The sequence below is a fragment of the Aythya ferina genome, assembly GCF_964211825.1.
Source record: "Aythya ferina genome assembly, chromosome: 5".
Lineage (NCBI taxonomy): Eukaryota > Metazoa > Chordata > Aves > Anseriformes > Anatidae > Aythya > Aythya ferina.
In genome coordinates, this window is record NC_140301.1 from 25039172 (window position 1) to 25066185 (window position 27014).

Sequence of the window (27014 nt, forward strand, 5' to 3'; positions counted from 1 at the left end):
GTAGTCTTTGGCTTCTCTAAGACATTGTTTCATCACATAGTAAAAAAAAACAAGACAAATTAACTTTTTATTGTTCTCCACTGTTTAAGACAGGAAAAAAAGTTTACTTGAATATATTAATATATTCAAGTATTTTTTGATTTGTTTCTCAGCACTTCCTCTTAATATCAGCTTACATTTTTAAATGTATAAAAATTTTTAGTATCAGCTAATATTTTAAATGCTAAAAATATGTAAAAATATTTTTAAATATTTTTGAATGTAAGATGACATTATGATATCTGACCAAAAAAATATTTTAGATTTCTTTGGTTAGATATCATAATATCTATCATATTACAATCAAGCTTCAATCATATCAAGTTTCCTGTTCACAGGGGAAAAAAATATAATGGTAAATAAACTATTTTAACACTCTGTATTACATCTACATTATTTTTAAGGTTGCTTTCATTTTGTGGGAACGCCTCTTTCTTTTGTTAACAGTGAGCAGGATAGTGGGCACATGCCTAAATCCAGGTGAAGACAGATTCTACAGCATGCATGTACTAAAAGCCATATCAAATCTTGAGGAATTGTAGTTTTGGAATATTTCAGTGGGTAATTGTAGAATTTTCAGAAATAATGAAGTTGTGGAATATCTCAACTCTCTTGCCAGATCAGGTGAATGTGTCTACCAGGGCTCAAGACAGACTTGCCCTAGGGTGAATTTTTACTTACTTTTGTTTAAATGTATATGATTTAGAGATACTGAACAGTCTTATATTTTGCTCTTTAAAGCAACTAAATTATTATTCTCCAAATTAAGCAAGTTGCTTGGTCATTTTCAGCAGAGAAGAAAAAGCACAGTCTGTAATACATCATGTACATTTGTTTTCTCTAGGTACATCAGAGAGTTAAACATCTAGCAGAAAGCTATTTAAGTTTAAGGATAGTAATAGCATGCAAAAGATGTTTCTAGCCATTGAAAAAAAACAGACTAACAAATCAGGAGTTTTGGTCAGGACAGCAATGAAGTTCAAACTAGTTTTCCAAACTGACAAGTAAAAAACTAACAATTTTGTAGTGAACTTCAGTCTGTGTATGAAAACTTCTTTGTTTTTGTTTTTTTCCAAGCTATACATTTATTATAAAAATATCCGCTTTAACAGTGCTTTCTTTATTTCTTTCTTCTTAAAGTCAGTCATTCAGAAAATATGCAACTTTCTCAGAGCAATGTCTTGCTAAATTTAGTCTGTCCTGCAATAAAAGTTGTACTACAATATTCATGTTGATTTTGTACATATGGAATCAACTACACTGAAAATAAGTTATGCAATCTTTTTGGTTTACAAAACAAATAGAAATAAATACACTAAGACAAATATTTTAAATTTCTTTCATGCATTGTTTTGAGTTCAGATGAAATTTATTCTAAAAGGAAAGCATTTGCCATCATGGAATTCAGGTAAATCCCATGAAAGTATAATTAAAAACAGTCACATTTCGCCATAAGAAGGGCAGATTATTCCTGTTTATCCTATAATTTACCTTAACCAATTTAATAAGTGTGTACTTGTTTGTTTTTTTTTTTTTTTTGTTGTTGGTGGTGGTGGTTTTGGGTTTTGTTTTTGTTTTTCAAATAAATATTATTTCCTTTAACTATTTTCCTTTAATTTAGTCAGAAGACTAAATGTATAATTTAGGAACCAAGAGTGGCGCACAGAGATGGTTGTAAAGTTACTTATCTCTCACTATATTTGCCTTATCAGGAGGTGAAAAAAATTGACCAAGATAAATTTAAAATAAGGAATCCCATCATGAGCATGCCCTCTCTCTCTCTCTCTCCCCTGTATATATGCATATATGTATGTGTATGTGCACATATCTGTGACTGTGCTGTATTTTTATGTTACTACAACAATAGTATAAATCATTAGGTTGGCTCTATCTCTGAGCTTATTGCCCAGGAATCTTTTCACATAAAATTTATAAACAACTTTAAGTTAAAAGACAGGACAGTGAAGTTCGAAATAAATACTGGGTTAAAATTGGCTGGCTGAAAATGTTTCACGTGTGGCTGATGATATGAAGCTTACATCAGTTTTGTGGGGTTCTTGCTTTTTTGTTGTTATTGTTGTTTTCCCATTTTCCACTTTTGGGGTTTGGGTTTTTCCAGTATATTTCTTATGTTTTTCCTATCCTTGCATTTCTGGAGGTCTAAAAGTCGATAGCCTTGTTTGTGGAAGACAAACTGCTAATAACGTTAATTTTTGGAGTCTTTTACCATTTCCTGTTGGCAGAGCAAACTTTCAGCCATTAAAGCAGAACTCTCAGTAGATACACGCATGCCTGAGTGTATTAACAAAGATAAACGAGTACTAAAAATCTGAAAAGCTTCATCAGACTGCAATGGAGATAAATTCATTAATGCCAAAACATTCATTTCAGTTATCAGATATAAAAATGACATATTTCTTTGATTTCTTATGGTATTCTTCTTTCCTATATTTAAAGATAATCATTGTCACTCCAGAAAATTTGTTTAGGAATTTTTTGTTGGCTGTTGGGAACGGTTTTGGACAGAGAACAAAGTTTTAGTAAGTTTCAACATTTCTGCTGTACAAGTCAAAGTGAAATGTCTGCTTTGGTTCAGTTTAGAATATATCAATTATTTGGGTGAACTTGAAATGTTTTCTTTCATGCAATTTTTAAGAAAGCAACAAGTGCAGTTCTGCATGGCACTGTATTTAATGTGAACTTTTGGGGCTCTGGAGCTCTTTTTTGACAGTACTTAATTAGAGTTGAGGAAGTCTAAACACATTCTTACATGTTAAAAGAAAGGAGGGGGCGATTTAATGCTGAAATATTTTTCAGCAAACTAAAATGAAAAATTTGAAAGTGTTTCAGTTTCATTTAAAAAATTACTAAACTTTAATGTTGAATCAAAATAGTTCCTTTGTCGTGGAAACTTCAGCTTTAAAACTTCAATTTCAATCTGATGTCGAATTGAATGTTGAAGGTTGAGTTTCCAGATGATGCTAAGGTAAAAGGTGGTGCAGCTAAAGCCCTTTCCAACTCCTGTCCATCAGCAATACGCACAATCTGGTGCCTGGAGTTGAGAATAACAACACAAAGAATAATTTAATGGGAACATGCTCAATTCCAAGAGCATTCCAGTTAAAGCAGGGTTTTCTTAGAAGTATTGTTTACTAGAGATCCACCTGAGATCACCAAATCACTGATAACAGTAACTACAAAGAGATATCTAATTTCCATCCCTGACTTCTTAATAAGACCAATAATCCTTAGATGTGATTAGCAATTTCTAATTGCTTTTTTTGTTTTGTTTTGTTCTGGAAGATGCTTGCTCCTTGCATTTATTGAATTTTTGGGAGTGCAGTACGAAGAAGCATTCATTACCTACTGTTAAATCCGGAACTGACAAGACATGCATTGCAAATATAATTCATGATCGACTGTTATTTAGCAATTCTATATCATTTTGTTTGCATCTCATCCTGTTTCTTGTATTGATGTCAAATTGTGATATAAAAGACAAATGGAGTTGCTGATCAATGACTAAATACATGCTGATATAATCAAAATGGCATAAGAATAGAGGATCCATTAAGTACAGATCATAATGTATGCTAGAAATTAAAATCCACAACTGTGAGATGCTTTAGTGTCAGGAGAGATTCCAGTGCATCTGTTTACCTTCCATTCATGTGAGGGAATCATGAATAAGATAGAATGCTTAAAAGTTGGGGAAAAATGGGAAGTATTAGACGATGTTTCTAGAAAAGAGTAATGTTATGTTCATTAATATATATTCTACATTTTGAACTATTGCAAAAATTTCCTCTTTATCATGCTAACCGCTTTGCCTTTCATATTTCATCCTGTGAAGTATCAGTTGACTCTCATGCCTTTAATGGGCAAAACATTATTTATGAGATGATAGATACATTTTCTTCATTTGTATTTGGAAGGTTCCTATCATACAGTCCAATGAATGACTGACTGGTCAATATTTCTTTATTTATATTTTACTGAAGTAATCAAGTCTGTCCCCCCATGTTTTGAAAAAGTACCATGTATATAAACAATTTATTGTAGTGTCTGTGTGTGTTTGTGCATGTTCTTAAGTACTATGTTTAAAGATGCCTTTTTTATTAAAACGATAAAGACATGGAATTATGAATTATTGGTTTATCCTTAATACAGCCAGTAAATTATGATATCTAGGCACAAAGTGGTAAGTAAAGATTTTTAGTCTGATCTCTGAATTTCCTTGTAGCTGTGTTTTTTTCAGACTTCTAACAGTACACTAAGGTAATGGGCTAAGGGACTGTGGTTTAATATGGACTAATGCACATGGCAGGGCTTTTACATTAGTGTTATTTCTTTTGATGCATTATAGTGAAATTGTATTTTAAAGCCAGGCAAACTATTGATGCTTTTATTGAATAAAATAATTTATTATAGAAATATTTTAGTTTGTTGACATTTCATCATCATATAACAGTAAACACAATACACATTTCCCATAAGACTATTCTTGAGAGCCAAATATTTACCCTTTGCTTATTCGAAAGGTAGCATTGTAATAACTACTCTTCAAGTAAGTTTTAAAAAAATGTTTAAAGATGACCTTTTTAGCATATAGTAATAAGTGAGAATTATCTCAAAATAGTCAAGTTTGCTTAATAGTTCCAATTAATATTTTTAAAATTGACATTCAATTTTATCATTCATGGACAGTTTTTCTTTTTAGACATTGGACAAGCTAAACTGCCAGGCTTACCTTTCTGGCACTATCTTAAAATCATGTATTTTTAATTTACCTAGAATGGCCAAAATATGCAAACAGTTAAAAGTACCTATTCCACTTACCTGTGAGTTAGTCCAACACTTTAATTACTGAATGTTTTGATTCATCTGGAAGCATTACAATTTGCAAAAGGAAAACAGTTTTCAAAGTTATTGTAATGTTAAAAGTGAACTAAAATATTTATTGTAGATTAAAAGCTTTGTATGTAAATTCATTTATCTGATAAGACACTAAAATTGTTGAATTTGTTTCTCTTGGTTTCTGGAAACATTCTAAGGATAGATAATATTCCACTTAGCCCGATACATAAAGTAAGACAAGGTGATTGCTTGTTCCCTATATAACTTATTTTAGACCATTTGTATTTTTTTAAATGGCCCAAAATTTATGTGTCATCATTTAGCGTCTGTTTCTTTATTGACAGCCTTCGTTGCAAGTTTGTTAGTAAGTGCCAGTTAATACTGAATGAGAACTGTGGCTTAATCATCTACTTTTCACTTTTGGGATTTGTAAATGTTGTCTAGATATCTCATACCACACCTTGACTTCACATATATTTTTAGATTTTTTTCTTCACAAAGATTAATTCCACTCTGATCACATAATCTCTATTTTTTTTCATCTCTCTTGTTTCTTGTATTATTTTTTGTTCAAATGTCCCCAAAATATGTTATATGAAAAGCACCCCTGTTAGAAGCAGTAGGTAGAAGTAGATGGAGGTGGTTCTTTCTTCAGAGTTTGAATTCTGAAGCTTTAGAGCTCATCCTTCCAATAAACATTTGTGTTGTGTAAATGAGTGGACAGGGAAGACTAAGGAGTTGAGTGTATGCTATTTGTTTTCTGGAATAGTTCCCCTCTTTTTTTACTCATCCAGTTGGTAGTTGACTGTAAAGAAAATCACCACTACATGTGTCTGTAATTCAATTTTAGACATGCTTAAGAATAAATTCACTAGCTATACAAACACAAACTTAAGAACTGTAATAAAGTGTTTAAAGTGTAATAAAACGTTTTGTTTTTTGTTGTTTTTTTTTTTTTTTTTGCTGTCACATTTGATTCAATTGCTATTGCTTTGTTCAATTTTACTGTTAAATAAAGCTCTATTTGTACGCCAAAGTGTTCATCCCTATTCAGCCATTTTTACCATGGGCAGGTTTGTTGTATGTGGCAGGTCTGGCATCATATTCAGTAAGCAGGCAGGCCACCTGTCACACTTACCTCTGGCAGGAGCTTGTTCTACAGGTAAAATTTATCCACTGAGAATTTGATGCCATCACTTACCTATAGATTTGCTTCATGCTTTGTGAATGGCTGTATCCATGTGGAGTACAGTTCTGCAGACAGGTCAGGGCAAGAGGTGTCCACATGGTCCCAGGAACCTTTCATGAGCTGTGTACAGCACCAGAACCGTAAGAGGAATCCAGAAATGGCTTTAAAAAAGCAGCAGTGTGTGTGAGTGGTATGGGTATTACTTACAGATAATAAAACACTGCTTCCTTGAACACTAGCACAGGGGACAGTGAAGTAGCTATTACTGAGATTTCTGAGCTTTGGTGGTTGTTTACATTTCTTTCTACGTATACTTTGTCACTTTGCTCTAGGTCTGAGGATTAGACAAGAGTAACCTAGGTAACACTGAAACAGAAGTGCTTGAGTTTGGTTACGTATGTGTTGTAAAAGCAAAAAGAGAAATTAAAAAAGTATTCATTTCTTCAATTTAAAAATTTTGTTTGTCTTTATGCATTTATCTAACAAGTCTAGAGAACCTTTGCAAGTTCAAGATGTTACCTTTGATAAAAATCAGTGCATTATTATTTATGAAGACAATTATTAAGCTATGTTTGTGGGCTGGGATTTCACAGCAACTAAATAAAGGTTCAGGTTCATACTGCTCATTTGAATAGGAGATTTCTTTTACTCCTATGTTTTTTAAAACTCCTATCCTCCTACATGTTGAAGGCATTTCTGGTATCCCGTTTTATAAATGAGTGTCATTTTATACAGGCATTCATCTTTGTTCCTCAGGTACGGAGAAAATATTTTGGTCTGTGTTTAATTTTATCAGCAGTGGTGATACCATTTATAGTTGCTTGGGAAAATACTTTGTTTATTACATTCATGTACTACATTTAGGAGTGTGTAAGATTTTCTCATGATCTAGGCCCCGGCTATCATAAACACCATGTCTTGTAATCCATTTATTAAACATACTGAGATTGGTTTTTAAAGCATTTGAAGCATTTAAGTCCCACTGCCCTACCTCGGAAGTTGTTCTAGACCCAGAGCATTGACCCCCTGGATGTGCTGGTAGAGAATAATTACACCACTTCTCTGCAAAGGCTGAATTCACGTTGCCTTTCCTGTGACCAACTGTTTGTTTCCCTGGACATTGCAGTAGCCATGCTCTGTATCTGGCAGTTATGGGTCATCTTTCTTTTCCCTGACTGCAGATTCCAGATGAGTGCTAAGCAAGTCTTTAAGCAGATGCAATGCTTCTAGAATTTTACTGAAAATATCTCTCCCAGCACTTCATAGGATTATTTTTCCATAGCTGCATCACTTTGCATTACTACTGATCAACTGTTACACAGATTGATTCCTTCTTCCTGCAGGAATGCAAAGGGAAATATCATTTCTTTATTGTGGTCTGTATATCTGTAGGTTTGAAAAGTACTGCAGCAGTATTTCTAGCATGTTACTGTTATAGTGCAGATCACGTACAAAGGTCAGAATTATTACAGAATTACTACTGGTAAAAAATGTAGCTAATGTGAACACTGGCTAAAAATGTTTGCTTTGGTTTCTGGATCTTTCCTATTTAAAACAACTAACGTCCTGTGATTGGTCACGGCTGCCAGACATATTGAGAGCAGCAAGTCAAACGTTTTCCTCTACTGTCACCACATCTGCTGTTTTATTAAGTTTTGTTTATTATGTATTTACACAGTAACAATCCAAATATGGTATCCGCTTTGGTTTGGTTTGGTTTTCTAAAAAGTGAAATACGGTTTGTCTTCCTCTAATGTAAATATTATGTAATCTCACAACTCCTGCAGTGTGTAAGCCAAGGTACTGTGCAAATGCACAATTGTCCTTAAATGCCCTCAGAAAAAGTTTGCAAATCTATCAGGTATTATCCATCCTTATTTATAGGCAAGGACAGACTCTTGTGCAAAGTAAATTGAGGTAAAACCAATCGGCTTGTTTTATACGTTACCTATGTTACCTCACAGTACAGCACAAGAAAGTGTTACAATCCACTCAGTTATTTCATTTATTCCAGAAAGTCAAGTCACTTCAGTGTACGTATATATTAAAAGAAAAAAAATCACTCAGTACCACAAAGCTCTTTAAAGTCAGATTTCCATAAATTTGCACAGTACTAAACACTGGCAGCATTAAGCAAATGAGAGCAAATAAGTACATTAAAGTGGAAACATGACTTAAGCAAATAGAAGCTGTTTTGTACTGTTCTATACCATTTCTATCATTCCATTTGTGGTCTGACTTTTTAATTAAAGAATGGTTTCAAAGTGCCTATAGGTAATCAAGAAATTAAATATGATTTTTTTAATTCTTATTTTTGCTGGTTCAACTGGAATTATAGCTGTCTTCATCTCCTGAATTTACCATTATTCTGCAGTTGCCATAGTGAAATCAGGTAGGACAGGCAAAGCTCTACTCGCTCTTCTCTTTGAACTTCACTATAAATAATGCTTAATCTATTGGTATGGCTTTAGAAATAGCTTTTAAAAATGTTAATGTGGATTTAGCAGTTGTGGAGAGGGAGAGATATACACAGGTCTCTAAGTGGAAGTCCTATTTACCCTTGGCAAAAATATGGTACCTGTGTGAGGAGCCCAAATTTTCCTCAACCAGGGAAGGAAAGAGAGGCTTGAGGAAAAAAATGTGTATGTCTGTGTCCATTTATACATCATGCTGTCAGATGCTTCCTAGTGGTGCTTTTATGGGGGATGAAGGAGTAATAGGGGCAGCTGTTTGTTTTTTGTTTTTTGTTTTTTTTTTTTGACTGAGTAGCTGTGTTTTGTAACTGTAATAGTACCATAATAGTAATATTACCACATCATTTCAAGTTAGCGTGCATCTAGTAGCCTAATGGAGAGAGCTTTGTCATTAGAGAAATTTCAGGTAGCACAGACTTGGTGCTGAGAAGCTCCGAATCCCACTGTAGATTCATCTGATTTTTCAGGAAGGCGATGTCAGGCTTGCCGAGTGTGTTGTATTGGCTTATAGGAATATGTAGTATCTACCTAAGGTGTTCTGGTCTGTTGTGCACAGGCCTACCTCTAAGTCAATTCACTTATTTAAAACTTTGTACAAAAGTTATCTCAAGTGTAGAAGTACCAATTTATAAAAAACATCGTGCCTCAAAGGCACACTGAGAGATTTTTCAGACCTCTAGTAGAAGTCAGGGTTTGGTATGGAGAGATCCTAGAAGTAGAAGGAAACGTGCAGTTGAAATTGCCTAAATGCTCACTGACTGTCTAATTTAATTAGATGATCCAGTTGTTCTCCCTGTATTTATTCTCCCTACTCATTTATTTTTCTATTTATTTATTTATTTATTTATAGGTTAAAGCTACAGCTAGCTTAACCAGACGGAAACTCCCTCTTTTGCAAGACCACTATAAACTGAGGGGACAGACAGGAAAAATATCTTAAGTGTCTTTCATGGCCTATATTGGGCTTCCATTACTCAGTTCAAGGAAGAGGTGTCATTCCCATCTTCAGCATACACAGTGTGCTCAGGTTGGACCAGCTGGAAGCCTTATGTCAGCACCTCTCCCTAACGCTGCTTTGTGGCTGTTCATGACAAATGGATGTGTGTGAAAGACAGCTTTCTCAGGAGGGTACTGCAAGAAAACAGCAACTACGGAATTTAGGAACCATTTTTAACCTCTATCCTCCATTATGTTTTGAATGTTTTGGCATCACAATCACATGCACAGAGAGAACAGAAAATAAGCAGTTTAAGAAGTAAACATAGAACAAAAGAATTGCTCAAAATTTTGGCTGATAAAGGGGAGGGAAAGGCATCTAACCACAACAGATACTAATCATTTAATATACTTGCTCTGAGCTTTTCAGCAATGTAAGAACATAAAATTAAAAAAAAAAAAAAAAAAAAAAAAAAAAGGTAACTGTGGTGTGCTGAAAATTAGCCACGGCTCAGAGTGAATGAGAACACTGGTTGATGTTCGGTTGTTCTTGATGTTTCAAGCTGCTTACTTGCAATCTTAGTTTACTTGGGAGGGAAAAACTGTATTTCATGATTTTTCTTCTTGTTGTTGCTTTTCTTTTCTATTAGTTTTGCTTTTGTCTTAAGAGGGGGAGCAGGAGGAGCAGGACTGAACAGGACTCAATCATTCATACTTTTTCTATTTATTTCATTTAAAGGGAATGCTAGTGCAACCTTTGATGCCCTTAAAAGACTGCCAACCAACAATTTTTCCCTTATAAAATACACTTCCTGTAAAGTAAAAAAGGGTAAGAAAAATAGTTACAGTGAAAAGATTATTGAAAACTAGAAGTTTTCAGTGCTTAATGGATTTTTTGCGTGCTTTATTAAAATGTTAAAAATATTTAACAGTGATGGTTACCAGACCCCTAAACCAGCAATAAGCAAGACAAATCCTTGTATTATACATAAAGTTAATATTGCAACATTTTGCATGAGTTTTATTTATAACTTACCCACTGATGACATTAGACTCCATTTTCAATACTGTGGTTTTTATGGTGTCATCCAATTGAACAGCACAGGTGTGTACATTATCCTGACCTTTGGGGGGGGACATGGAGAGGGAATGTAGTCACTCTGAGTTTGTTTTGAACTTGTCTGAAAGGATTTTCCCATATTTAACACGATGACCTTGTGGCTATTGGGACAATAACATTCACACCATCTTTGGGAAGAGCTAACACACAAATGCCATATATGGAGTAAGTGACTTGACACAAGATCAATCTAGCAATTGCATGGCAAAGATAAATAAAACATGGGAATACAGAGTCCAACTTCTTTTCCACTATTTTCAATGCATTCTTATAATTATATGAGGGAAGGTGTTCACACTCATGTTCATACTCATTTTATCATGTTGCAGACTTCTGGCTCAATTCTCATCAGACATTGGTAGTAATATGTCACTGTTATCTTGACAAATCTGGTATTTCTTCTAAACCTGAACAAGTGATAGTATTTTCCTCTGAATCTTCCTTCTTCTATTCTCCCTTATAAGGCACTGTATGTCTGTATAGTTTTCCTGCGAGCAGTATTTCTTATTTTAATGGTGAGCCAAAAAGATTCAGTGTGTAGTAAGCAAAGTTAAAATTAACTTGTTTCTAGGGTTGGTATATACTAAGCAAGAATAAATAACTTGTAAATAAATCTAGATAGCATTGTGATTTTTTTTTCAGAAGGTGATAAGGTTTCACAGTAGAGCTGTGATTGGCTGATAGATACATAAAAAGTCTGTGTGTATGCATGTATATGTACGTATATATATTAAGTGAAAAAGAAGGCAAAAAGCTGCTCCTTTTGGAAAAGGTGGGAAATAATCCCCAGTTATGCACCAGTTTGAGTTAATAACAAATGTAATAATTCTACAAAAAGCCCAGATGGTGTCCTGAAGTCTCTGGATTTTTATTTTTATTTTTATTTTTTTGAAAGAAAGACTGGATATTTTGCAGGTGACAAGTTGCTACAAAAGATTTACGTATCTCAGGATGCATGTTTTCCAAATAACTAAAAATTAAGTTATTTTTAAATGTGAAATGAGGCAGGGGCAACTTGGGTTGTACAGACACTGGTTTTAACGTATTAACTCAGAAGGGCCCAGGGCATTAGAACTGATACATTCATAGCAAAGAGCGTCAATGCCAGGCACAACTAAAATTTGCTAGCAGATTCCAAAGGAGGCAAAGAGTATTTTTATTTTCCACATCGGCGGAGGTGTTTGCTTTCCTTCTGGCTGGAGTTGAGGTGCCACAACAACGGGTAGCAAATGTAGCATTTTCTTCTTCATCTGTTCCCTGCTTAATACAGATAGGTGACTTACACTTCCAGAGACAGTAAATTTAAGTACAGCATCACACATAAAATATTTCTGCCTGTCAATTACACACAATGATGTGTTTGGCAGTTAAACTGCTAAGCAGCATTGTGTGAAGATACTCAGTGTGATTTACTATCCAGTCTTGGACTAATTCTCTGATCTGGGAAGTTGGAAGCACAGATGAGTTGTCCTCCATTTGTTAATTCATCTGTTACATTGTTTGTTTTATTGTATATTTGTGTATAAGAATTCTGAGATAAAGAATTGTCTAATAATTCATTCAAAATGTTGAGGTATCTTTAATGCTGGTTCCAAGATTTATACTGAGCAAATGGTAAATACAGGTATACAGTGCATTTATTTATCAACATTTTTGCGATCAAAATTTGCTGAACAACTTTTCCAATTAGCGTGGTTCCATTTTACAGTACTTATTAAACAAAAATAAATTACTGTGAGAGCAGTCCTGCATCCCCTCTTAAATGCACTTTTGGCATATCCTATCGCTCTGGCAAGCACTGTCACCAGATAAACAGCTGCACAGAAAGAAAGGATTTCTGCAAACTAGGAGGCACTCACAGATTATTCAGATATCATCTTGCACTGGCCTTCGGATGGCCTGTTACTTCCAGCCCTAAAAATAAACAACTATTAATCACCTAATGGCAACATGAGTTGACCAGCACTTATGGCTGCCTGGACCTCAATCTAACTCTACTCAAAAGCTTTTCTCATGTTTTCTGTCACCCAGGATAAGAGGTAGTTTGCAGCCAAGCATTCCTTTGAGAGGACTGCTCTGAGTTTAACAAAACGTTTCAAATAACCTCAGTAACTCCTCTCAACCTAAAGCTTAAAAGATGTAGAGTCAAACAATAGCAGCCTCACATCAGCAGTCTCTGTAGAGGGAACTAATAGGGATAAGGTTTTCACAGAGAAACAGTAACAAGCAAGTACCTCAGAAAGCACCATTTCTTGCCTGGGTTTACTCAGAAAGTGATGCTTACAAAGACAATATATGGAACATCTTTTTCTTCACACCCTTTCAAAGGATAGCAATAATTTTGCAATGTTGAAACTGGTATATATAAGTAGCACCACTTAACTAGAAGTTAAGCATGTTGTAGCATAGCATGTTGTAGGATGGAAAGGTATTGCTGCTTGAGTAAAACAAGAGGGAACAGTTAGTTGGTATAGAATATCAGACTCTCACCATCAGAAGGGAATTTATCAAATTTCTGAAGAAAATGTAAAAAACTTTTTTCCTATTGTGCATTTCAGACTGAGATTTTTTTTTGGTTGAGATTCTTTTGCTTACTCCTTTGCCCATCATCCAGGGTGCCGTAAGCAATACAAGATCCTTATATTCCAGGGAAATTTGGACCTATCTATCTCCAAATTACCAGTAAGGTAGCTGGAATATTCTCTATTATCTCTAACTTCTTTTTAGATAGATACTGGAACTAACTTCTCAGACAGCTAAAATGCATTGTTTTCCAAAATGCACGCCCAAGTGATCTCCATTAATGCTAGAGACAACTGTGACCATAATTTCCATCAAACAGTCAAGCACTACAAGGATTAACAATTTCTTTCCAAAGCACTGATACGAATATCACGGTAATTTTCAATACAACAGCCTAATCCTGCAACACAGGCATAAGGAGTACCTTACAGTCTCTCTTTACATCACAAAACCTTACTGACTGGTGTGCATCTAACCCATTTCAAAGATGCTGAGACTAAAAAAGATGTTCTACCTTAAGTACACACAGCCACTTAGAGAGATGAGCATCTCAAAGACTAATAAACACAAAGTATTATGTTTCAAAGAAGTTAGGACATAAACCAACAAAAATTGAAAAATTCAGAGTTCAGTCAAGGCTTAATGAAGAGCTGCCTTAAGCTCTTCACTTAGAAAGCCTTGATCCCTGTAAATCAGTGTAACCTTAATGTTATTTAATCATAGCTTTTTAAAGTTAATTTCCATGAGAACTATATTTAAAAAAACCCTAAGTTGTCATTGAGGATTATAAAAATCCTTTATTTGCCTGGAGAACAGTATTCAGATCTGAATGAATAAGTGTAAGTGGATAATGTGTTTCGACAGGTTGTTTATTAAAAATGTATTATGTAGCTAAAAGTTATATTGTATTTATAATATTTTAATGACAGTGCCTTGCACAGTTTTTGGTGCATTCTATTAATACGCATTTAAAAGTTGTGCTATGCAAAATTCTAAAATATTTTAAATGGTCTCTTATCTCCGTATAAATATCACTCGATTTGTTTTATTTCTCCAAATGCCAAGAGCAATTAAATCATATTATAAGCCCGATGAAATGCTGCTCTTTGATTGATGCTTTAACAGCCTCACTGAAGAGAGAAAAAGACTAGTGTAAACCAGAGTAAGCTGGTATAAAAAAAGCTCATTAAAATTTAATTGTATCCAAGAGAGGTGTGACTACAGAGACAGAGTCCTGATACTAGTTTCTGTCTACCTTTTTTCACCTGACAACTCCACCATTCCACATCAACTGAGTATCACATCAATACCTGGCATTCAAGGAAATGCTTACCTTTCTCAGCCCACAAAAAATTTCCATTTTTGAGTCAAAACCTACTTGGGAGTTGAGGTCTCACAGAATATTAACAGACTTAAAATTTTTTCTTGTCTTCAGTAAAAATAAGATTTCACCCAACCACTGTCGTAACATCAAATCTTAAAGCAGATTAGGTTTTACTTGCTTAATTTTACCTGAAGCAGCATAAACTGGATGCCTGGATCCCTGAGAAATAACACGCTGCTGACTTCTCTGTGTGGGACTTGATACATTGCTTGCTAGGGCCACGTACAAGTTCCCTATTATTTTTGAAAGTATGTGATGGGAACTTGCTAAACTTTTTCTTGAGATATGTTCACCAGCTAAATATGTTTTTGTACAGCTACTGCTACAGGTAGACAATATCAAGTAGCTTAAGGGAGTTTGGGAACAAAAATGTTGTTGCCTTCTGAGGTTACAAGTTAAGGACCAGATTTTTTAAGCAAAAAATATCTTTCAGTTATTTGATTTTACTAAGCATTGGAATTTTTTTCTTTGTTTTGACCGGATGTGGTGAAGTCAGAAGTAAGTATCTGTGTGATACCTTGAAGGCATGTTTTATTTAAGTCATAGTGTGCCACTGGTTCACAAACAAAAGTGAAATGTGGAGGATTTAAAAAGTGAAAGGAGTAATAAAAAAAGTTATCTTTAAATTGCATTCAGAGTTTTTAAGGATGCACTTCTTTTATGCACAAGTACCTTAAATTGATTTAAGCCTCTATATAAATGAACAATAGTAGAAATAGCTTGTTACAAATTAATCTGAACTAAGCTTGCTGTAGCTGTTAAAATGGAAAATTTCTTGCTAATCAAAGTCAGTTTCTGAGCAGTGGCTATTAAACATTTGCCAAGATATATAATACTGTGTCATCAGCAGTAGTAAACTGGTCTAGACATAAGGAAGTTGGCTGACTGATGCCAATTGACCTTACTTGAAAATGTGGTCTGCAGTTGTTGCTTACCAGCCTCACTCTGCCAATAGCCAGTTCCCTCCACTGACATATATAAGACTTCTACAAGTACCCAAAATAAAGCTTGACCCCTTAAAAAGTAAGCGATATTGTAGATTTTTATGTTTATAACTATGGGGTTTATTAGTACTAGTAGTAAAACCACTTTACTCACAACTGTGATTCTCAAGAACTGTATTAAATTGATTTAGAATGTAATAATTTATTTCCAAATCATTGTAATTTCCATAGTGCAAGTTAGAATGCCCTAATCTGCTTGATATTTTAAAAATAAAATAAAGTAACAAAGTCAGATTTCCAGCTGGCACTGACAGTGATTTGACATTAACAAGTGAGAGACCAGAATACAGTCCTTCAAAGGTACATTCAGATGTGACCGTCATAATTAAAATCACCAGCCAGGTAGACTGCTATGCTTTCATTTAACAAGTACTTTGCTGAGTTTGTTAAAATATTTGCTTAGATGCATGTATATTAGAAATAATAATTCACATGCCAGCATTTCATTAAGAGAGTCTCTTGGAATTAGAATTATTTACATTGTTCTGAGATGCATATAACCCATTTATAACAAATAGAGTAAGAATAAATAAAGCGAACATTTATTTAAAAACAACTGCAAGATGTTTTACGTTTCTGCTCAGTATCGAGCAGTGTGTTGAAAATGCATTTTTCATAAAACCACATGCAAGGCTTTTTGATGGTGAAAAAATCAACTCCCAACAGCCACATGTCTAGGCAAAGCCTTAGAAGCTAGTAGACCCCACACAGACATTCCAGAAGAAAAGACATTACTAGAAAGTAGTTTCTCTTAAAGTGAAGTAGAATATGCGTGAGCCTACTAGGCCGCTTCAATAAATAAATAAAAGTCATTTTTTCTTTTCTAGTTTCAAAACTGGTTCAACTGGAGGGCAAGTTAAAGCCAGATTCACTTTTTACTTTTTTTTTTTTTTTTTTTTTTACTTAGTTTACTTAGTTTTTTTTGTTTTGTTTTGTTTTTCTTATATGAAGATATGATTTATTATTTATTTATTTATTTATTTTAAGAACAACAACTGTTTGGCTCTTTGTGCTCCAAACACACTTAGGTGTGTTAGGAGCACATTCAGGTTAGCTGACTTTTACCTTCCTGGCTGTTCATCATCTCTCTGTGAAACTCCTTTCCAGGAACAAAGGACAGCATCCCAGGTTTATCGATGTACAAATCTATACTCCTTTAGCTATGGGTCTCTCAAAATCAGTGTAATTAAACCAGTACAAAAGATTCTCTGAACACTCCTGAATTAGTGCAAGGCTAGCTTATTTAGAGTAACATGATCAGACGTAAGTTCTAGCTAAAGTACTGAGCATGTAACTATATTCAAGCTATATTTTACTATCTCCAGCATCTAACTTAAATCCTTCAGTTTATTCTTCGAGAGACACTGTCTGCTGCCCTTAGACTAAGTTTAATCTTTTGTATCAAGCCTAAATTAGGCTGCAGTTCCTTGGTAGCCTAAACTAATCCATGAGCCTTTGTGATTTGTCTTTCTTCTTGCTATACCATGGGGTCATAAGTCTGTCTGTCTCCCTTTTGGCACTTCTGGCACTCTGACCCTGCAATGAAGTGCTGCTAGAGTGCCTTGGTTGCCTTGTACTCACGACTTCTCATGTCAAAACTAGACAATGACTGAAACAGGATTTTTGTAATGCTACCTACAATAATTGATTTTTAAGTAAAGTAATGCAACTAGTGTAGATAAGTGTTACTTGCTGTTTATTATATTCCAAAGGAAGACAGCATCTGTATTTATTGTTTGTTTCTATTTTTACTGCGCAAAACATAGAATTAAAACCTTAATTAACTTGATCTCACTTCAGCTAAAAGAAAAGGCCATGTAGTTCAAAAAGCAATAGTTTCCCTGGAATAGGTAGAAATACAGGTTTTTATAACCTGTGCCTCTAAGTTTTTCATGATAAGAACTAAAGACTTTGGAAAGGGGGGGGTGGGGGAAGTTAAACACCTAGTTAGGGGGTTTACAATTTGTCTGAGCAAGAGCAAAATCCACAGCCAGTTACATACATTATAAGCTTGCTTTTTCATTTTAAACTTAAACCTCCTTCAAACAGCATGTCTTCCTCATGAAATGAGACAACCTGGCCTGTATCGCATACAGTATCACTACAGCGTTAGAATCATTTGGTATGCTCAAAGGCTTTTTTCTCCTCGTTGCTACTAAATGAATCCCCTTTCCGTAGCAAAACAAAGTAAGCATTCCGTCATTTTAGTTTATTCTCCTGTAAACCAAAGTCACCAGTTTTTTACATGTTAAGACTAATGCAGAAATATTATTTTCATCTTTACAGTTTTCAGCACTGAAATTTGTTCATCGTGATGGCATATAGGCACTTTGGAAGGAGTCAAATTGAAAAGGGTAGTTCTTACTTATAGGTTACACTTCCCTACCTCATCCTCTTACACAAAAAGGTTGAGTGTCTTTTCAAATTAAGGCAGCAGTAATTAACCAGTGGCATTGTTTGTGATTTGCCAACTCTGGGCGTTAATGAGAGAGAAATTAGCACTTAGCAGCAGGAGTTCCTGATCCTCAGTGGCAAATACTTAATGTGCCAACAAGTTAATTTCGGTCTTAAGTACTCCACTTAAGTGTTTTTAAACAAAAGTATGGCATGTTTTTTATGTGATCGTACATATGCTCCTTGTGATATAAAGGTATAATAGAAGGAACGATACAATACAGTGAAAAAGTGCTACAGGCAGCACAGGGCAAATACTAACACAGTGAAAAGCAGGACTGATCTATGCGTTCATGCTAAAGATGTAGTTGTTCCTGCAATTAGCAGCATGCAGTGTGCCTGAATATATAATTTATCATCAAATTTGGCATTTCTGAACTTTTTTTTAAGCAAACGATATTCCTAAAAGTCTGATTTTATGAGTAGTGATGATAAGACAGAAAGACATAACCTTTTTAAGGAGTCTTAAAATGTTAATTTTATTAGAGATTGTAAGTTCAAATATGTAACAAATAACCTAAGCACAGTGCTCCATGCATTTTATGGTGGCTAAGGGATTCAGGCTGCCTCATGGAGCAAAATGAGCCCCTTAAAACTAGGGCTGAGCAGCTGCTCATTAGCATCAAGTTTTTTACCAGGTAAACACACTACTGAGCAAGTACTCATGTATGTTTCATTGATTCTGCCCTGCATGAAATAGTGCAATAGAAACATAAGGATCTGTAACGTGGAGATTACTGCTTTTAAAATAACATTGGTTAATACATAAGTACATCCCCCCTAGCTCCTTGTTGCTGTACTGTCCACATGAACCTCAAGAAGTGGGAATGGAGACAGGTCCTTAGAGGCAGTTGTTGGCCAGCCAGAGAAAACTTAGGAGCCATTTTTTAGTCTGTGCTTGCTTCCATACTAAACATGTTGGAATATGCTAGTTAGTGCATCTGGATGTGTCACCATTTTAACCTTTCTACTTTCAAATGGTATCTTTCAGTTTCAAAAATCCCATTTGCCAAGGCGGCCTCAGCTATGCGGAGGGGTAATTTACTCAGCCACTAAATTGCAGCCTCTTCTAAGTTGGAGAGCAGTAGCCATAAACCAAAATGTTACAACACTATGCAGCAGTTTTGGGTAAAAGACTACCATATCTAATTGAAACGGCAGGAGGAAGCCACAGGGGTTTCTTCTTCCTTTGATGCCTGTTCTATTACATGAGCACATCAAATAGAGTTTTCCCTCCATTGTTGGAAAGAAACCACCCTAATGAAGCCAGTCTGGCACTGTCCACAGTTTTGAGTGCTTGCATTGTCTGTCGAGTAGACATTTAGGTTACTGTGCATCCCCCCAGTGCATTTTTATTATAATTAAACATTAACAAAAACTGGCTACCATATTGGTTGAGTACTCAGCACAGCTCTGCATATAAACCATTACATGACATTCTATTGAACTTTTTCTTGTACAGACGGTATCTAACAGCTCATCCTGCACTGTTGTTTTTGGCAAGTTCACTACAGCATATAATAAATCAAGGAAAGAAAAAGCTTTTTGGCCTAATGTTGTACAGACTGCTGTAATGCTAGACTACAGAAAGCAGTTCTGTTTTTAGACATCCTTTTACTAACCCAACATTCATAATTTATGATTTCACTGTAAAATTCCTGCAACACTACACCAAAAGTAATGCTGCCCTTTAATTAAGTGCTCTCAGTAGGAAAAACGTGAAACTGATGTGCAAAACATATCGCAGTACACAGTGATTGATAGTGATTACTTCTTTATGAACCCAGCCTGAAGGTCTGAACTTCCTGATGGGTAAAATAGTCCACAGGGCTACTTCCTGAGATTGCCTAGTGGGGATCAGTCAGAGCTAGTAATATCTGAGGAATTCCTCAGGCACATTTCAGAGACGTTACAGCAGAAACTTTCTGTTTCTTTACAAATTCTGCTTTACACTAATAATTACCTGAACAGCAATACATCATAGAAGTTATATTTCAAGGATTCATTGCTGATCGTTGTGGTACTGCAATTTCCATGAACCGGGACTTGCATCAACTTCTTTATTTCTAATGCCTACATGTCCAACTCTGAAAAAGCTGAGTGCATGGCGAGAGAAACTTCTGTATGTGTCAAAGTTACTAAATGTTATTTAAGACACTGGTCTGTTTTTACTGCTATGGGCAAGCTATTCAAAGAAAGAAAAAAAAAAGACTAATGTAGGTTGTTTGAGTCTCTAACTAGGATTTTTATTAATGGAATGTGGCATTAATGATATATATCAATTCCACACTGATTAAAATTTGCAAATTAAATGGAAGTCAAATACGATCTCAAATTTGGTAGTGAAATTAACAGAAGATTTACTTGTGTTGGAATTGCAGAGGTGGGAAATTACACTCCACCTAGCACAACCACATAAATTCATTTTCCTTTTTGCTTGATAGATTTGGCCCTGGATTAGTGATCTACTGGTATGGATTTATTGAAGAGCTGGACTGCCATCGTGAACGTGGTATCCTGCTAAAAGACTGCTTTCCTACTGACATTGTGACTCTGCGACACAGCATGGCTCAACGCTGATGGTGGGAGGAAGAGGTAAATCCGGAAGCAATTTTACTTTCCTGCAGTGTAAACTAATAGCAGCATCTGCCCTGAACTTCAGCTGAACTCCTGCTGCCCGTGCTTATGCTACTGCCTCTTTACACAAACATATCAAGAGTTTCTGTTTTGCTTCAGACCTCTCTTGTGATCAGCCAAAAAAGACAGACACAACCCACTCATTATCAGCATTTCTGTCTCTGTCAAACAGAGAGTTCCTAGATACTCATAATCTTTCTTCCTTCCGGATGGCTTCTTCAAGCATTCTAAACAAAGAAAACAGTGCAGAGGACGAAAGGTACAACTTTTAGATCTCATTCCTGTTTCAGAGTCACCTTTAAAAATAAGGGACTTCATGGTTTCACTCACAAGTTTATTCAGTGTTAGTGATCTGGCTGGAACACCTACACCAGGGTGGAAAACTGGTAAAGGCTGTTATTCAGGGGCTTAAAACAATACAGTGCATAGCTCATAAAGCCCAACTGTTGGGACAGGATCATGTAACTTCTGGCTCTTACAGTAAAAAGCCAGATTTTGAGGGAATAATTAGTGTGTGTTTCCTTGCTGTCTTATTGCTTTAAAAAAATGAATCCCAAGCTAACTATTAAAAAAATAACTAGAGCTAAGGGATTCTTAGGGAGTGGAAGTGAAAAGCAAGGATTCATTTTATGCATATGAGCCTGTGAACTCTGTGGTACATATTCATGTTTTTTTTATAAAAAGTTTAATGATGCCAAAATAACTTGTGTTTTGTCTTCCCTTTTCTCTCTCCCTGCCCAAGAATCCATACCTAGGAGTTGTTCTCTTAAGTAATGAATCTGTCTTAACCCCTGCAGGTACTGTAACATGCAATTTTCTGGTATATTGAAGTCTAGAAGAACAATATGCAGGGGCTCTCCATGTGGGTTACTTTTGAAGAAGATTATCTTGCTGGTGTTCAAGAAGTGGAGTAGAAAAAAAAATAAAACAGTGCTTCTTATGGGACAGATAAAGTATGCAAGTGGGCTAAAGTTTCCCGAGTACTCATGTATTCTTGTAAGATAATTATTTTTCTCAACCACCATGACTGGAAGTACACTGAAGTGGCCGTTAGCCCCCCTTGAAATTTTGAGGGGTTCAATCTCATCTTCTTTCTATACTCAGCACCACTCAGGGAGCAATATTCGGACTCAGTTTTGCTCTCTGAGTTAGAGATCTCTTAATAAATAGTGTCAAGTCCAGCAGCTGTTTTCATTACTCCTTTCTTTGCTAACAGACATTCAAGAAAGGACAAAATATTTTCAAAAGTCAGCAAGAGTTTGTCTGTATGTTCGCCACGTCCAGATTTCAAGAGCAGTTCAGCAGAGGTACAGATTCCATTGTAGAATTAGAGGTATATTAACAGTACCCTTAAAGCACAAGTTAATGACCTCTTCCCTAAGGAAAAAGTCTTTAAAACATTACTGTGCATATTCATCATCTTTCAGTTGGTGATACTTTGTGCATCTGTATGATTTCAGAAATCACAAGCACACTTTCTGCAGTCTCACCTTCGGTTTAAAGAAAGGATTTTTTTTTTTTTCATATGAATGCGTAGTATTTTTATTTTGAATATTTAGTTCTCGCTTTAACACTTTCTAGTAAGCTTTAAACAGAAGTTTATCATTTTGACAAATATTTCATTATCAGGAAAAAAATATCTTTAGTCTTTCAAGTGCTCTTTTCCTTGCTGAGAGACAAGCTAGTTTAGCCCCTCTACAGTGAGCAATTGGCATGTTGAGATTATTTGCTTGGTTTTGAATGTGTTCTAGTGAAAAGATTTATTAAAAAAAAAAATCAAACACCTGCAACTCATTTATGTTCAATTATTTAAGGTACTGTACTTAGCTTATTTTAACTGACCAGCTTTATGGATCTGCACATAAAGATGCACAGAAACAATCTGTGAAGTGTACCTGCTTGATGCTACACAGAAGCTGCAGTTAGGGTGTTGCTGCCCCTAGGACTTTTAACTGTAGATTAGGTTAGTGGCATGTGTAAAATCAAGAAGTAATGGTTGTCTAAGTGAAATAGGTTTTAAGGGCAAACTGAATTTGTTTTAGCTAGTGCATATGCTTTCTGTTGTATGAAATCATTTAAATCAGCTTTTACATGATGCACTAATGCTGTTTTTTCTTTTTGAATAAATTAAATTTATCTGCACAGATGTTGAAAATTCTGCTCAACCTCCATCAAAGCTTTGCTTTATTTGTTTTTACATTAAACAAATTTATGTGGGGATACACAGATAAATCAGGTTAGGCTTGTATTTGTTTATTTATTCCTCTACCTAATGCTGTGACATAACAGGTTGGAAAGCAATACAGCTGTCTTTAATCAAAGTTTTGACCTCATCTTTATGTATATTGCCCCCTTTAAGAATCTTGGTATTAGAATGAAGTTGAAATAAGCCACAAAAATGTACATACTGTGCTAATTTAATTAAGTGTAATCAAGCAAGCTTTGCCACCACAAAAATTATGCTGTGTCAGTACTTTAAATGCTGAAAACAGAACATCATAAAAATTAAAACTACATTGTTATTCCAACTTGTATCTTGCCTCCTTTGTGTATTTTCTGTTTATCAGATGTAAACATTAACTTACGTATTAAAGAGGAGAGACTGTTTGCTTGTGTTTTTTTTGTTGTTTGTTTTGTTTTTTTAAGCAATGCTGTAGCCATTAAACCCTAACATTAAAGCCATATCCAGTTTTATGGAGTAATCTGTAGAGTGTGCTAATGAATTATGCCAAGCCAGAAAGCAGAAGTGTGCATAAAACTGAATGATGTTCTTACTGGCATATATAGACTTGCCAAGCATCTGCTCTTAGAAACACCATAATAAGGCCTGTTAGAAGCTTTAGAAATTGGTGCAATTGTGTTGAACATGGAAGTAAAACTTCGTTGTGTAAGAGTAACAACAATTGTTGCAGGGCACACTCTAGTGTACAACAGTCCAAACTAAGAAAACATTTTTAGCATTCCTGTATTCTGGGAGCTCATTATTAGCATGAATTGAACAATCTTTCTCTAAAGCCAGCTCAGAGCTGAACAAAACGTCTGATCTAAAGATGAAAAAAAAAAAAGGACCAAGTGTCTTCCTGTGCTTACCTCACTATTTTTTATAATTATAATAGTATAGATAGTTCATAAATACTTTTTATCCTATTTTGTTGTACTTGCTTATTCAAAAATCTCATTCTTTTCTGGTATTTGCTTTCAGATTTCTCCACCACCTTCTGGGTTCTCTTTACCATCCAAGCTACTAGAGAGGACTATTCACAGCCCTTTCCATTTGCCTTTACTTCCTGCCCTTTTGATTTTCCATCTTGTTGAACTATTTCTCATTTATTTACTCAGTATCATTTACCCTTGTTCCCCCTTTGAAAAAAATCTGTCCTATGTTTTCTACTGCCTACTTCTATTTCTGCTAGTGTATCTGAGGAGTGCTGTTTCCAGTTCCAAGTGTGTTAGGGCTGACCCACCATCTCAAGTAATTTTGCTTTTACTCTTAGGTGGTGGATTTTGATACTGCCCTCACATTTCCTTGTATATCCCCGTGGTGTAACACAGACACATGTGAATGTTCTGCATTCTCTTGGTCTGAAATATCATTTCAGGTCATTTCCACAGGCTGGGAATGTTGACAGAGCAGCGCTCTAATGCAGCTTAATTGTTCCTATCTAGCACAGAGTTGTACAAAGGACAGTAGGTAGTGCCTCTGTACTAGGACATGCAGGGCCTATGTTAGGAATTTGACTGTTAAGACTGGCTTTCTGCAAGCACCTGCCAAGCTTTAGCAGTGCTTCTCTGAGAAGGTCTATGGAAGTCAAATGTTTGGCTTCCCTCCTGTGACAAAATTTCCTTAGCTCCAAAGGGAAAAGATGGCTAGCTCCCCATTTTTGAACCACAGTTCATCTGGCAAAAGCTCATACATCCTATAGGTTGTTCCTGTTTACATCTCTGCAAGGGTCAACAAAAAAAGTGCACAGAACTGAACTCTATTCTTCCTTTTACTCAAGCTGAAGTGGTCTCATTACTTACATAGCTTCTAAAGGATCTTCTCAGTTAGATGGTGAATAGTGAGTGAGGATCAGTTGTAAGAAACATGCTTTTGTTATTTGGGCAATGAGGTTATAACTATGTTAAGACCAATGCTGCTCAAGTATTAATTTACTGTTATGGAATAAAATAGCAGGCTGCCTACAAAACCCCAATTCTAAGTCACAAAGGGCTATTTGTTGTGGATTTGCAGGTTATTTAGAAATAACCATTTTATTACTTTGACAAAAGAAGAAACCTCAAGGGCTTGCTCTTTACAGTTGTGTGATAGGAACTTCGAGTGTGCCTGTTGAAAAATGAGCTAACTAACAATGGGAGCTTGGCAGCAACTTCACCATTTATAGAGAAACCGTCTATCTAGGACGATCTGTATAAAATAGACTTCGCTTAGGTTAGGGAAAGGTCACAAGTTACACAAAGTTTGGATAGTCTAAATGCGTTACTCAAAACTAACTCTCCTGTGTATAGTAAATATTATTTGAACCTGTATTATTAAGAACATGCCAGGATTCAAAAGATTAAATAAGGAAGATGTAATTATGAGCTAAATAATAAACAGAACAGTTTTAGTCCCCCTTGTGTTTTTCACTTTCCTGCTATTGTTTCATATGTGGCTGTTATACAAAGAGCAGCTTAGGTCAGCTACTATAAATTACGTTTCTCGTACAATAGTAATCTACTAAAATCATTTCAAAGCTGGATCAAAGAGCTTCAAAAGACTTTGTGAAAACTCTTCCACATAATAAAGAGACTTCATTTTGATGTCCTATTTTTATAAAGATTTTTCTTGATTTAGATTCCATCTTACAGTACTCAGCTAGCTGTGCTAATATTATGTTATTGGAACACACAAGATCTACATAATTCATTTGCAGCCTAAAATAAATGCAAAATTGTAATATTGAATAACCTCTTGTTAAATGCATTACCTGGTTTTTCAGGGTACATTTTCTAAGCTGACTTACGTTAAGACTTATTATTAAAGAAAAAACAGGAAGATTTCATGTGAAATTTTATCTGACTTTCTTCCCTCTACAAACATAAAAATCATGTTTACAATGATAAGAATTTTTCACAATAGTGGCAGTAGTTCTGTTTAGCGGCTTTTAGCTGACATCATGTCCTCTAAGACATTAGTCTCCCCTGGACTTCCTCCCCTCACTCCTGGCTTTCACCTAACCTGAACAACTACATGTCATCTGCACAGATCCACAGATGTGGCATCGCGATGTCAAAACAAAATGAAATGTCAATGCAAGTGTATGGAGGCAAAGTAACAATATTGAAACCATGTCAGTGCACATCTACAGAGACCATGTTACTCTGTCACTGTGATTTTAGGAAGATCACTTTGAGATGTCAAAATGAAATGAAACTAAGTCAATTAGGTAATAACAATTGTGGTTCAGGGATTAATTGAGGGCCTAAGGTGAAGCCAGTGACCATTAACCCCAGCTAGTTATTAATTCTCAGAGAAATATCCTTGGCTAAGGTTATTCTCATTATGAGACGGAGTTTCTCCCCTATATTGTGTAAATACTTTTTGCTGTAGCCTCAACCAGCAATAGCACAAAGGGCACTGAGGCATGTTAGTGATAAGTTTTCCTAGAAAGTGAATCCACCTAATACCTGGCAGAAACTTTTTTTTTTTAAACATGAGTAATGACACAATGATTTAACTTGATGTCCAGTCTATGGACAGTCTGTCTATGAACAGACGGATTTACAGTAATGTTTACTTCTAAGAACTTTCCTAACAATAGGAACACAGAGAAGTATTAGTACAGAACAATACATTCATACAGCAACCACTGTTTGCATGGCATAAGCATTCATCAAAAAGCAGACGTGTAAAACAATCAAACAATTACAGAACTGTTCCAAACAATAATGTTATTAAATAATTATTTTTAGAAGTATTTTTAACATTTAACAAGTAGCAAGTCAAGATCACAAACTTCATGCAAATTCAGGCTTCTAAAGTATACAGCTGTAGCATGAAGACATAAATGCATGATGTATTATGGTTGTAGAAAGGAGATGTTACATATCAATGAGATTCATACCTGGATCAATGCTTCCTAAGTACAACATGCTGTACAAACACATGTGAAGTCTCCCTAGGCTCTTGTCTTAAGGAGAGAAGACAAAGTAATATAATTGTTTTATTTTTATATATTTATAAATATGTATTGATTTCTTTATAAATATACTACTATGTATACTACTATATATTACTGTATGTAATTATTATTGCTACTAATAAAAATAAGCTACCCTCTCTTTCAAAAGTCTCATTTTATTTGTTTGCTTTTTTATAGGTGTTTTGGTAGAGGTCTAGAGTAAAGGGCAACAA

At 35.1% G+C, this 27014-nt stretch overlaps 2 protein-coding genes across 19 annotated transcripts in view; one reads left to right on the forward strand and one right to left on the reverse strand.

The window, feature by feature from the left end:
- CDIN1 (CDAN1 interacting nuclease 1) overlaps positions 1-27014 on the forward strand; it is a 137180-nt gene that overhangs the window by 101426 nt on the left and 8740 nt on the right. For 4 of the 9 annotated variants that reach the window (XM_084520511.1, XM_084520504.1, XM_084520506.1 and 1 more), the window contains one exon: positions 20425-23224. In XM_084520511.1, the coding sequence (XP_084376637.1) occupies positions 20425-20560 (136 nt within the window). In that variant the 3' untranslated portion in view covers positions 20561-23224. Of the gene's footprint in view, positions 1-20424; positions 23225-27014 lie in introns of those variants that run through there. The other 5 variants (XR_014693421.1, XR_014693422.1, XM_084520507.1 and 2 more) reach the window with 3 other exon arrangements.
- Positions 5786-27014, reverse strand: part of LOC311437362 (uncharacterized protein) — a 61259-nt gene continuing 40030 nt past the window's right edge. For 8 of the 10 annotated variants that reach the window (XM_084520517.1, XM_084520516.1, XM_084520522.1 and 5 more), the window contains one exon: positions 8929-11872. Coding sequence is in view for 1 of the 10 variants with exons in the window: in XM_084520528.1 (XP_084376654.1) it covers positions 10572-10619 (48 nt within the window). In the remaining 9 variants the exon portion in view is untranslated. Of the gene's footprint in view, positions 6206-8928; positions 11873-27014 lie in introns of those variants that run through there. The other 2 variants (XM_084520523.1, XM_084520528.1) reach the window with 2 other exon arrangements.